A 12,304-nucleotide genomic window follows, 5' to 3' on the forward strand; every position below is an offset into this window, starting at 1 on the left:
TGAAGCGTTACTTATTCGAGGTAGTGCAATACATGTTAACTCGTTGTGAAGAATGAACACAATATGAGACACAGATGAAATGAGGCTTTTCACATTACAATCATAGTTTTCTTTAAGAGTTGTCTACGGTGTAGCTACACCAATATTATATAGATACAGTAACATATTTATGTATTCATAGCTGAGGAAGAGACACACACACAGAGTGGAAAGCTTCTGTAAGTATTTTCTTTTATGTTATCAAAAGAAGCGAGCGCAACGAGCAGGGGGCAAAACCCCCTAGTGGTATATTATTAAAATAAGTTGATTATGTACAATTTTGATATGATTTGTGAAAGGCATAAATAACATGAGGGAAAATTAAGTTCCTAATATGGAAATGAACACACAAATTCAGGAAAATTATAAAATTGGGTTGTGTTTTCTTTCAATTTCATTATTTAACAAAATTTAAAGATAACACTAAGGCAAATTCCTCTGATTAAAGAATCAAGCATAACCAGTTCAGATTAAGAATTCAAGCTGTATTTGGTCAACATTTTGGAATCTCCTTGGATTCTGTTTTCAAGTCATGTAACATTTCTAGTTGCTCTCTCAGCCATTTAATTAAATTTAACAGTTTTATTATTTTTTTTAAAGTTCTATCATTAACAACAAAGTGGACCATAACAAACTTATCTGTATATGTTTTTACTATTTTCTTACTTTTTAGATTTGAAAAACTGTCACAGGAGACAAAGAAAGATTTAGCAGTAATTCAACATGTGTGGCAACAAAATCATCCCTTTCCACGTTTCCATTATGAAACTAGGCTGTTTTCAATGGTTCAGTGAGTTAGCCTTTGTTTTACTTTTCAAAAAAAATCACTGAAATATTTTATTTAAATGCATCTATTGTCATCAATTTCAAAAATTAAGTAAAAAAATGTTGCTTACTGTTTCTTTTTTGGGAGGAAGGCTGCATTTCACATCAATTTGTTAGCTTTGCATGCCCAATTACTTCATGTCTCATGGATAAAAATCATACCACTCTGACCAAATAAATTTTGTTGAAATTAAATATATAAAATTCATTACCAAATTCAATTTTGGCATGCATTGGATTGTTTAGAGTAATACTTTGTTTCTGATGTTGATTTCACATTGAAAATATTCAAGTTATTTACTATATTATCTTTTAGTACTTACTAAAAGTTAATATGTATGCAAACCCATATAAGATATATAATAAAGATCTAAATTGCTGATGGTGATCATTTCAGGACCCACTTGTGAGACAAGTGTATCAAATTTCAGCAATGTCCAGCGTGCTGCAAAAATAATATCCTCAACTTTTTTATGGAAACCCCAAACACAAGAGATATTAGAACCTATAGTACTTAGTACCATGCTTGGGTTGGAGCTTGAGAAGACAAAAGAAGATATTTGTTGACATTAGACTTGAACATCTGTAGACTATAATTTTCAGGAAAGACATACGAAGGAAGGTTGTTCCAGAAAACAGCAGTTCAATGAATAAATGAGGAAGATGAAAAGTTGGTTTTGTGAGTTTGAAGTTGGACAGTAAATGGATGTTGGCTAGTGGCAGCACATGTTTGGACTGTTTTGAAAGAGAGAGCGGGAATTATAAAAGCCAATTAAGAAGAACAGTGCCCATGAAATTATCTATAGAAAAGGCTTGCAGCAGAAACAGTACGTTTATGAGACTGTTAGAGAGGAGTCATTAATTAACCTAACTGCCCTCTTCCTAATGGAATCTAGAAGCCTGAGAGAGGTTTTGGAGGCACTACCCCAGATGCGGGAACAAAATTCCATCGTAGAGCGGATTTGCAATTTGTACAGAATGAACAGTTGTTTGTAAGAAAAGTAACGCCGAGAGCAAAAGAGAAAACCAAGTTTTTTAGATGAAGAGGAAACAATATTTGTAATGTGCTTGTGCCAAGAGAGATTAGAAGTCAGGGTAATCCCCAAAAGAGATATATCAACTTGTCTAGAAATCTGAGTGTCACCAAAGATAAGAATAAGAGCAGAAGAATCCTTTTTTGAGAGATATACACAAGACTGAGTTTTATAAGGGTTGAAATCAACTAAGTTATCTTTGCCCCACTGGAGAATTACCTGGAGATCGGCATTTAAGGAATTGGTAGCGGATATTCGAGAATTTGAAGCTGTTTGAGCAGGGTAAGGTTTCTCAAAATGGAAAGTGAAATGCAATGTGCTATCATCGGCAAAACTATGGATAAGATTTCCAGTCAATGGAAGGAAGTGATTCATATACAAGAAGAAGAGGAAAAGAGTGGGGGGAAAGAACTGAACCTTGGGGGACACCAGCATTAGTGGAGAAGTTAGAAGTCAGAGAGCCGTCTACCATCACCCTCAGTGAGCAATCAGAGAGAAAACTGGATAACCAATTACAAAAAAAAAATTGGCAAACCATAAGATGGAATTTTGTTTAGAAGACCTTTATGCCAAACACGATCGAAAGTCTTTGAGATGTCAAGAGCAACTACTTGTGTTTCACTGAAATTTTCCATTGAATTTGTTCATAAATGGGTAACATAAGCCAGAATATCACTTCTGGTGTCGATACACTAGTGTCATCGTCAGCGTCGAAACTAGTGTATCGATGCTGACGGAATCCATACTGGCGAATGTTGATCAGATGGAAGGTTTCTAGGTAGTTTGGCGGTTAATTGATTTCTACATTACTTTAGAAAGAGTAGAAGTAATTGCAATGGGACGATAATTGAATGGGAGGGATTTGTTCACCCTTTTTAGGAACTGGTTGGATATGAGCAAATTTCCAAGCAGAAGGAAAAACACCTTTGGAATAAGCATGTGAAAAAAGGCGGCAAAGAACACTAGTAAGTTCAGGAGCACAGGTTTTGAGAACAAGCAGAGAAATACCATTGGTACCTGGAGCTTTCTTAGCATCAAGATTCATCAAAATTCTTCTGACATCCTTTTGACGGAAGACCACAGGAGGCATTGAATGGAGCATGGTAGGAGGTGGCGTCTCCGTAGCCAGGTGGGAAGGAGCAGCAGTGCCCGTCACCACCAAATACAGAGGATGCGGAAAGGTCAGGGAATGACTACCGTATATCCCGGAGCAATATGGCCTTAGTTGCTAATGCTCCTAAAAACCAAAAATAACAAACAAACATGGTAGGAGGTGTTTTACCAAGATGATTAATACATCAGTTGGAAGAAAAATGGGATGCTAGCAGGTCGGCTTTATCCTTGGCTGAAGTGACAAGAGAACCATCTGGTTTTGGACGTGTGCTTGTGAATGTTCGGATACCATTAGGGCAATGATTAGACCGGGGTTCGAGCCCGTCACCACCAAATACGGAGGATGCTGAAAGGTCAGGGAATGACCACTGCATATCCCGGAGCAATATGGCCTTAGTTGCTAATGCTCCTAAAATCCAAATAACAAACAAACAAAGAAACATTAGGGCAAGAAGCAAATTTTCTACTCTTAGCCTGTTCAAAATCTAGTTTGGACTGATTAATAACTGCTTTACAATTGTTGCGAGCTTTGGTGTAGGCAGAAAATGAAACTGAAGAATTGGAAACAAGCCAATTACAACATGCAGCATTCTTCTCTTGAACAGCTTTAGCACACTTATTGGAAAACCAAGGTTTAGATAAAGGATGAGATTTTAAAGTGGAGTGTGGGATGAAGGATTCCATTCCTACAAGAATAATTTCACTGATACAATCCGAGCAAATGTTGACATCAGAAGTTTTGAAACAGTAATCAGACCAAGGAAAAGAATAAAAGAAATCTTGCAGGTCATCCCATTTTGCATTTTTGTAATGCCAAACAATACGAGGTTGGGAATAACCATGAGATAAAGGCTCCATTGGAGAAGAGACAATTACCAAGTTGTGATCGGAGGTGCCTAAAGGAACTCTCACTTCGACCATGTACTTAGAAAGATTGTTTGTGAGAAAAAGATCAAGCGTATTGGCTGTATGGTTAGATTCTGGGACCGCAAGTGGTTGGAAAGTCTGTGGATTGGATCCTCTGGTAACAATAGCATGAACAGAGACAGGGGAGTTAGGCTTCACCCCCTTTTTGAGGCGGTGGTTTTGGCCAGAGATAAACATTTTAATTTTCCACGTCTCCAGACCACTTCCGGTTCTGGTACAAGTGAAAGGAATGCTGAGTATGCGCCTGGTCATCCACATGTGCCGTGAACCTGGTATTTAAGGATGTGTCGCTTAAGTCTCACTATTACTGAGGAAGGAGGCAGACACCTCCGAAAGCTCTAATAATGTTTTTTAACGTCTTTTTTATCACTTTTATATTTATATTTTAATGCATTTTAACTTATTTACTTATTTTATTTATTTTATTTTTGTTATAGTTTAGTTTTTTGTAAATATTATTTTACAGTCTTTTCTATCATTTTATTTTATTTTATTTCATTATTCAATCAGTCATAAACGGTTGGTGTGTGTGTTTAAAATTGGTGGTATGAATAATCCCAACCCCAGAGGCCTTATTGCAGATATGGTTAGAATTATCCAGTATTCTTATAGGTAAATGAACAATCTGTGCACGGTCATTAGTAATTGCAAAAGCCTCGGCATCTCGACTAGCGGGGTCGGTGTGACTAGAAAACAGAAACCAGCTGGAGTTGTGAACATTACAATTACCAAGGAAAATTACCTCACAGTTAGGAAAGTTGGACTGGAGAAAGTCAAGTTGCAAAGAGACGAAGTTTGTTTGTTTGTTTGTTATTTGGTTTTTAGGAGCATTAGCAACTAAGGCCATATTGCTCCAGGGTTATGCAGTGGTCATTCCCTGACCTTTCCACATCCTCCATATTTGGTTGTGACGGGCTCGAACCCCGGTCTAATCAAGAAGCGTGTGCTACGCACTGCTGCTCCTTCCCACCTGGCTACGGAGGCGCCCAACAAAGAGAGGAAGTCAAAGAGCTCCAAGTGATTAGTGGAATTGGGATAATGGTACAGACAACAGATGAATTTGACGTAATGAGGTAGAGAGATTTTAAGCCAGAGAAGATCAAAAATAGGAGATTCCAAATTACCAAGTCTCTGACAGGGAATATCGGAATGGACATGTGCACAAATACCACCTTTGAGGCAGAAGGAATCATACAGTGAATAATTTTGGCAATTGAGATGAGCAGTAGTGGAATCAATTGAGATTCTGTTAGAAATAGTACATGGGGTTTGGCAGACTGCAAGTGGAAACAGACGGCGTTGAGATTAGAATTGAAACCATGTATATTTGTTAAATGAACTAGGAAGTGTTTGGGAGGGTCAGATCTTTTTGCAGATAAACTTATTCTATTAGTTGGACAATTCATTGTGTATTCAATAGTAAGAAAAAGTGGTGGGGGGACTTGCTATATGAAGTAATGAAATTTTTGGAAGTGGCGTACACATGGTAAGAATATACACAGATCCTTGACATAACATGGCTTCGGCAATGCCCCCCCCCCCAGCATTCACAATACTTAGACTCCCTCCAGTCACTATCTGGCAGAGTAGAGGTAGCAAGATTAGATACTAGCTGATCCAGAAGCCTCCTAAAGAGTTACCAATGCGTTCGGTCCGGTGTACTAACTAGCAGTCGGCATGTGAACACCGTTTTATAGCTGTACCCTCGACATGTAAGGAGAATTGGATCTTGCCATGATATTCATCATAACCTCAAAAGTCATTAGTCATACTGCATGATGAAACAATTGGGAAGGGTTGACTGGAACTTAGCTCTGGGGACTAAACATGGGTTCCACCACTTCAAGCCTCCAATAAGAAACGTGGTGGTATTGCCCCGGTTGATGAGAGTCATCTACCACTTAGTATTGCCTGGTAACACAGGGGCAACATTCCTCCATGTGTGTGAGTGTCACGCTTCAACCCCTGCTTATATTGGTTCACACCTGGGTGGTCACCCACCGTGTGCTTGTGCATGGAAGTTTTACCCAGGATTACTAACTGTCCCACTATCGTGAGGGTGCAAGCAGAATAATTTGGTTGTAGTACTAGTAGTAGTAGTGGCATGTGATGCAAGAAAGCAAGTGTATGAGCTTATGCAGCATCAGCCAAAAAAAAAAAAAAAAAAATCACACCATTCCCTCCAAATGCCTGTCCAGTTCCTCCTTAAATTTATTCAACCTATCAACTTCCACAATGACAGATGGAAGTTTGTTCCAGCAATTAACCCCCCACTGGCTAAATGCTAATTTCCGCACATTTATTCTACATCTGTCCTTTCTTAATTTGAATTTATGCCCCCTTAGGTTCGTAATCTGAACAAGTGGAAGGATCCCATCAGAATTCAGTGTGCTTAACCCATTCAAGGCCTTATACACCTCAATCAGATTACCACACAGGTGCCTAGTCTCCAGCCACTGCAATTTGCAGAACTTAAGCCTCTCTTGGTAAGAGGATCCCTTCATTCCCCTCACCAATCTTGTTGCCCTTCTCTGTACACGCTCAATCAAATCTACATCCTTCCTAAAAATTAGGCCTCCAGACCTATACGCAGTACTTAAGGTGTGGCCTGACCATTGCCTTATACAGGGGGACAATCACCTTCTTTTCCCTGCTAGCAAAATTCCTATATATATCATTGACAAAACCCCATGACCTGCCCTGGCAGCATGTCTGCATTACTCAGAAAACTTCATATCTGACTGCACAGTTACTCCCAGGTCTTTTTCAGTTTCTACCACCTTAAGTGTAGTACCACACAGTTGGTACGTTTCTCTGGGGGTTACTTCTACCCATATGCAGTACTTTGCATTTCTCAAGGTTAAACTTCAGTTGCCACTTCTTAGCCCATCTGCCCAAATTATGTAGATACTCTTGCAGTAGCACATTGCCATTACTGTCATTAACAACCCTGCCAACTTTTGTATCATCTGCAAACTTCGACACTAAGCCTGATATACCTTCATCAATATCATTGATAAATATACAAAACAACAGTGGACCCAACACCAAATTCTGTGGGACTCCACTAATAACATTAATCCACGAAGTGCAGCACCCATTGATTACCACCCTCTCTCTTCTACCACTTAACCATCCTTTTATCCATTGTAGCAAATTATCCTTTATACCATTCTGCTCTAATTTGTACAATAGTCTTCCATGCACAACAGTGTCAAAAGCTTTCCTGAAATCCAAATATATGATATCAAAATTATTTTTTGCATCCAGTTCCTTTTGTTACAGACCATCCGGACTTCGCAGAAATTGGATCCACTTGACTTGAATGTCACCCAAATATCAGTTCTAACAGCATTTTAGACTCAGGTAACAAGTACAGCTTGTCTGGCATATCTGAGAGAATGTCTGTGTTTCATGATAGTGAGACTTTTAGTACCATTGATTATATCTTCTATTTGCAAAGTCTAAAAATGTTGTGAATTCTTAGTATACGGAGGTTAAGAGGGTGCTATTAACATCACACACAAAAATGTGCAAGTTTCTGTGATACTGAGGCTCTGAGTGCCAAGCAATTTCAGTATGGTTTTCAAAGCATTACTTCTAAAGAGAGTCTAAAGTCAATAGATTCACTTTTTTTTGTTTGTTCTAAATACAGTTTTCCCTATTTTCTATATTGCAGTGGTTCTTTTTCACTACAACATAAGGAGGAGGAGGCAGAGGCCCAGAAAGTAAATTTACCTGTTTCTTTTTCAAACAGTAGTAACAATCTAACTCAGCCAAGTGGTCACCTTGTGGCACTTTTCCAGCCTTCCCCAAAGGACTGGAAACCTGAGCAATAAAGCTAACACATAGGGTCAAAAGGAGTAAATTATGGATTATGAGAACTTTCCACTAATGAAACTAGCAGTAGTGACAAACACACTGGTGGGTCATCTGATAGGGTAGCCAACTTTCTCTTTAATTACTAGAAAAAAGTTTTGAATTTTTTTTTATTCTCTTCAGCTGTACCAATATTTCATCTTTTTTTTAATGGATTACAATACATATAATTTTTAATATATATTTTTTTAAATATTAAGGGTTTTAGCATTAGCAGAGGCATGTGATGCAAAAAAGCAAGTTTTATAGCATCAGCCAAAAAAAAAAATAAAAACTTCCCGTTTCACCCATCCATTGTCTACTTTAGCCTTGAATTTATTTAAGCTGTCAACTTCCACAATGGCAGATGGAAGTTTGTTCCAGCAATCAACCACCTGCTGGCTAAAGGCAAACTTCCGCACATCTATTCTACAAATGTCTTTCCTCGATTTGAATTTATGCCCCCTCAGGTTCGTAATCTGAGCAATAGGAAGAATCCCATCAGCATTGAGCCTGTTCAGACTTCAGTCAGACCACCTCGTAGGTGTCTCATCTCTAGACTCTGCAATTTGCAGAACTTAAGCCTTCCTTGGTAACCCTTTGTTCAACTCAATAATCTCCCGTGACCACCAAATACGGAGGATGCGGAAAAGTCAGGGAATGACCACCGCATATCCCCAGAGCAATATGGCCTTAGTTGCTAATGCTCCTTAAAACCAAATGACCAACTAACCGACTAACTCAATAATCTCGTTGCCCTTCTCTCTACTCATTCCATCAGCTCCACCTCTTTCCTAAAATGAGGCCTCCAGACCTGTATGCAATATTCAAGATTTGGCCTGACCATTGCCTTATACATGGGGATAAACACCTTCTTATCCCTGCTAGCAAAATTCCTATGTATCATTGACAAGACCTCATGAGCTGCTTTTGCAGTCTTTTTGCTCTGCTCAGAAAATTTCATATCTGACTGTACAATTACCCCGAGGTCTTTTTCATTCTCCACTACCCTGAGTGAGGCACAACACAGTTGGTTTTTTTACTCTGGGAATACTGCTTCCAATATGCAATACTTTGCATTTGTCAATTTTAGACTTTAGTTGCCACCTCTCAGCCCATCCTTTCAACTTTTCCAGATACTGTTGCAGTAGCATATTGTCCTTACTTCAATAACAACCCTACCAGCCTTTGTATTGTCTGCACACTTGGACATTAAGAATGATAAACCTTTATCAATATCATTGATAACTATACAAAACAACAGTGGGTCCAAAACCAAAACTGAGGGACTCCACTAATCACATTAGTCCACAAAGAGCAGTGTCCATTGATTACCACTCTTTGTCTTCTCCCACTCAACCATCCCTTTATCCATAGCAGCAACTTGCCCTTAATGGCATACTGCTGTGAATGGAAGACTACTGCTGTGTTGTACATTAGTCTTCCATGTGCAACAGTGTCAAAAGCTTTTCTGAAATCCAGGTATATGATATCAAAATTATTTTTTGCATCCTGTTCCTTTTTAACCACATCGTAGTATTCAATCAAATTTGTCAGACAAGACTTTCCCTTAACAAACTCATGCTGTGTCTGAATTATTACTGCAGTCTTGTCTAGATGATTCTGCAATGTATCTCATCATAATTAAAAGGTATATAAATATACCTTTTTCTGCCTCCTTTAATATAACTGGGTAGATCCCATCCACCCCAGGTGCCTTTCTTATGTTTAACTTCAACAGTTTCTGTTCCACTTTGCTCTTAGTTATTACAAAATCATTTAGCTCACTGCCAGATTTTAATACACCTCCGGCATTCCCTTCCCTGAATAACTCCTCATGTGTAAATGTAGATGCAAAATACTCATTCAATTTGTTAGCTTCCTGAGCAGGGTCATCAACAGTTGAACCATTGACATCAAGTGGACCAATCTGATTCATCCCCTTCCTTGTAGAGTTTACACAGGTAAAGGACTTTTGCTGTTTTTCTTTGCCAAAAAATTCTTGTAATCTGCCTTTGCTTGCCTAATCTCCTTTTTGACTTGATTACAGACTAGCTTATATCTACCATAGTCTTCTATGTCGCCTGATAATTTATATGCATCCCATGCATTTTTCTTCTCTGCTATGAGTCTCATTAGTTCATCTGACATCCATTTAGGCCTAAACCTTGAACAGTATTTCTTAATCGGTATGAAAAGCCTAGTTGCTTCCATGATTACTTCCTTGAATGCTTCCCATTTAGAATTTGCTGTTGGTAACATCATCAGTTGGTCCCACTGCAGAATTTAAAAACTGTCTGAGTTGGTGGTTATTTGATTTCTCCATTACTTTAGAAAGGGTAGAAGTGATTGCAATGGGACGATAATTGGATGGGAAGGATTTGTCGCCCTTTGTAAGAACTGGCTGGATATGAGCAAATTTCCAAGCAGAATTAAAGGCACCTTTGGAATAAGAAAGTGAAAAAGGGCAACACAAAACAGGAATAAACTCAGGTGCACAGGTTTTGAGAAAAAGTGGAGAAATATCATCAGGAGCTTTCTTAACATCAAGATTCATCAAAATCCTTCTGACATCCCTTTGATGAAAGATCACAGTAGGCACTGAATGGAGTGTACTGGGAATGGTGGGAGGTGGTTTAGCAAGGTCACCAATACACGATTTGGAAGAAAAATGGGATGCCAGCAGGTCAGCTTTATCTTTGGCTGAAGTGGAAATTAAATACCATCTGGTTTTGACAGAGGTGAGAACAGAGATGGGCAAAAGTTGCCTGTTCGAAATCTTTGGACTGAATAATAACTGCTTTACAATTGTTGCAAGCTTTGATGTAGGAAGAAAATGAATCTGGAGATTAGATACAAGCCAATTGTGATATGCAGCAGTCTTATCTTGAACAGGTGCCTCCGTAGCCAGGTGGGAAGGAGCAGCAGTGCATAGCACACGCTTCTTGATTAGACCGGGGTTCGAGACCGTCACCACCAAATACGGAGGCTGCGGAAAGGTCACGGAATGATCACCGCATATTGATAGGTGGAATAGGACCAGGGTATGTCTGCCAGGGGCAAAAGTTGATGACGTTGTAGAGCGGATATCATCTTTTAAGGGCACAAAAGGTGATATAGTTGTACACGTTGGCACTAATGACATTAAGAGTAGGAGACCGGCGGAATTACTTGACAAGTACAGGTCACTGATGAAAAAAAGCCGTGAATTAGGGTTGAAATTGAAAGTGTCTGCAATTCTGCCCAGACACGATAGGAGGGAGTATATGATGAGAGCCCTGTCAATCAATTCGGCCCTGGAAAGATTGTGCAGGGCTCAAGGGGTAGAATTTTTTTCAGCCTGGTCTGTACTTGTTAACAGGAGAGACTGCTTCTACAGGGATGGGATACACTTAAATAGAAAGGGTGCAAGAATGTTTGCTGATGCTATCGAGGCAATGTTAGGTGGGTCGGAAAACTGCTAGATTGGGGGGATACAAGGACTAATAGATTAACAGTAGCCACTGGCAGAGGTGAAAGTGATTCTTGCACTGCTTCTATTGGAATGAGCCGCAGCCTGGAAAATAAGATGCAGGATATTTCAGAGACTGCTGGGAATCATTGGGGTACAAGTAAACACATGGGTTGTGTTAGGGTAGCTAAGAAAAAGAACAGGTGCATGTATACTTGTGTGTACACCAATGCTAGGAGTTTAGTAAATAAATTTGATGAATTTGTGGTATTGCTCAAAACATCAAAGGCAGATATTGTGGGGATTTCAGAGACGTGGTGTCACACAGATATAAGAAATGCAGAACTGGAATTTGGGGAGTACAATGTCTACAGAAAGGATAGACAGGATAGGAAGGGAGGAGGGGTTATGCTATTAGTTAAAAAACACATAAAATCCAAGGAAGTGAAGCCAGTCGACATCGCTGGACAGTGCAGTGTCGAGTCAGTTTGGTGTGACATAAGCATTGGGAGATCAAAATTGAGAGTAGGAGTGTGCTATAGGCCTAATGACTCTGATGAGTATAATAAGAAACTGTTCGGAGAAATAGAGTGGGCCAGTAAATCAGAGAGTCTTATAATGGGGGATTTTAATTTCCCAGATATTGACTGGAATTTGGGGGCTGGTCACTCACACAGTAGCAAGGCTTTTGTGGATTTATTGGATGATTGTTTTCTACATCAGCATGTTCGGGAGGCAACTAGAGGGAGTAATACTCTTGATTTGATTATCAGTAGTGATTCTTCATGCATTAAGAATCTGCAGATAAATGAACCACTTGGTGGCAGTGATCACAGTGTGCTGAAGTGGGAGTTACTCAAAGAGGTAACTACCATTAGGGGTAAAGGGAAGGGGTATTGCTTTCGTAAAGGCGACTACAATGGACTGAGACAGTATTTAAATTCTATACAGTGGGATCAACTGATGATATTGCCAACAGCAAATTCAAAATGGGAAGCATTCAAAGAACTTATCGTGGAAGCTACTAGGCTTTACATACCAACTAAGAAATATTGTT

The 12,304-nt window shown here is 39.2% G+C and overlaps 1 protein-coding gene across 2 annotated transcripts in view; it reads left to right on the plus strand.

The window, feature by feature from the left end:
• Positions 1-12,304, plus strand: part of l(2)gd1 (lethal (2) giant discs 1) — a 518,195-nt gene that overhangs the window by 336,358 nt on the left and 169,533 nt on the right. For both annotated transcript variants that reach the window (XM_090373359.1, XM_090373358.1), the window contains exon 17: positions 713-829. In XM_090373359.1, the coding sequence (XP_090229485.1) occupies positions 713-829 (117 nt within the window). The remainder of the gene's footprint in view (positions 1-712; positions 830-12,304) is intronic.

Source organism: Mastigoproctus giganteus, chromosome 5 (assembly GCF_048544385.1).
Source record: "Mastigoproctus giganteus isolate SK-2022 chromosome 5, ASM4854438v1, whole genome shotgun sequence".
NCBI classification, from domain to species: domain Eukaryota; kingdom Metazoa; phylum Arthropoda; class Arachnida; order Uropygi; family Thelyphonidae; genus Mastigoproctus; species Mastigoproctus giganteus.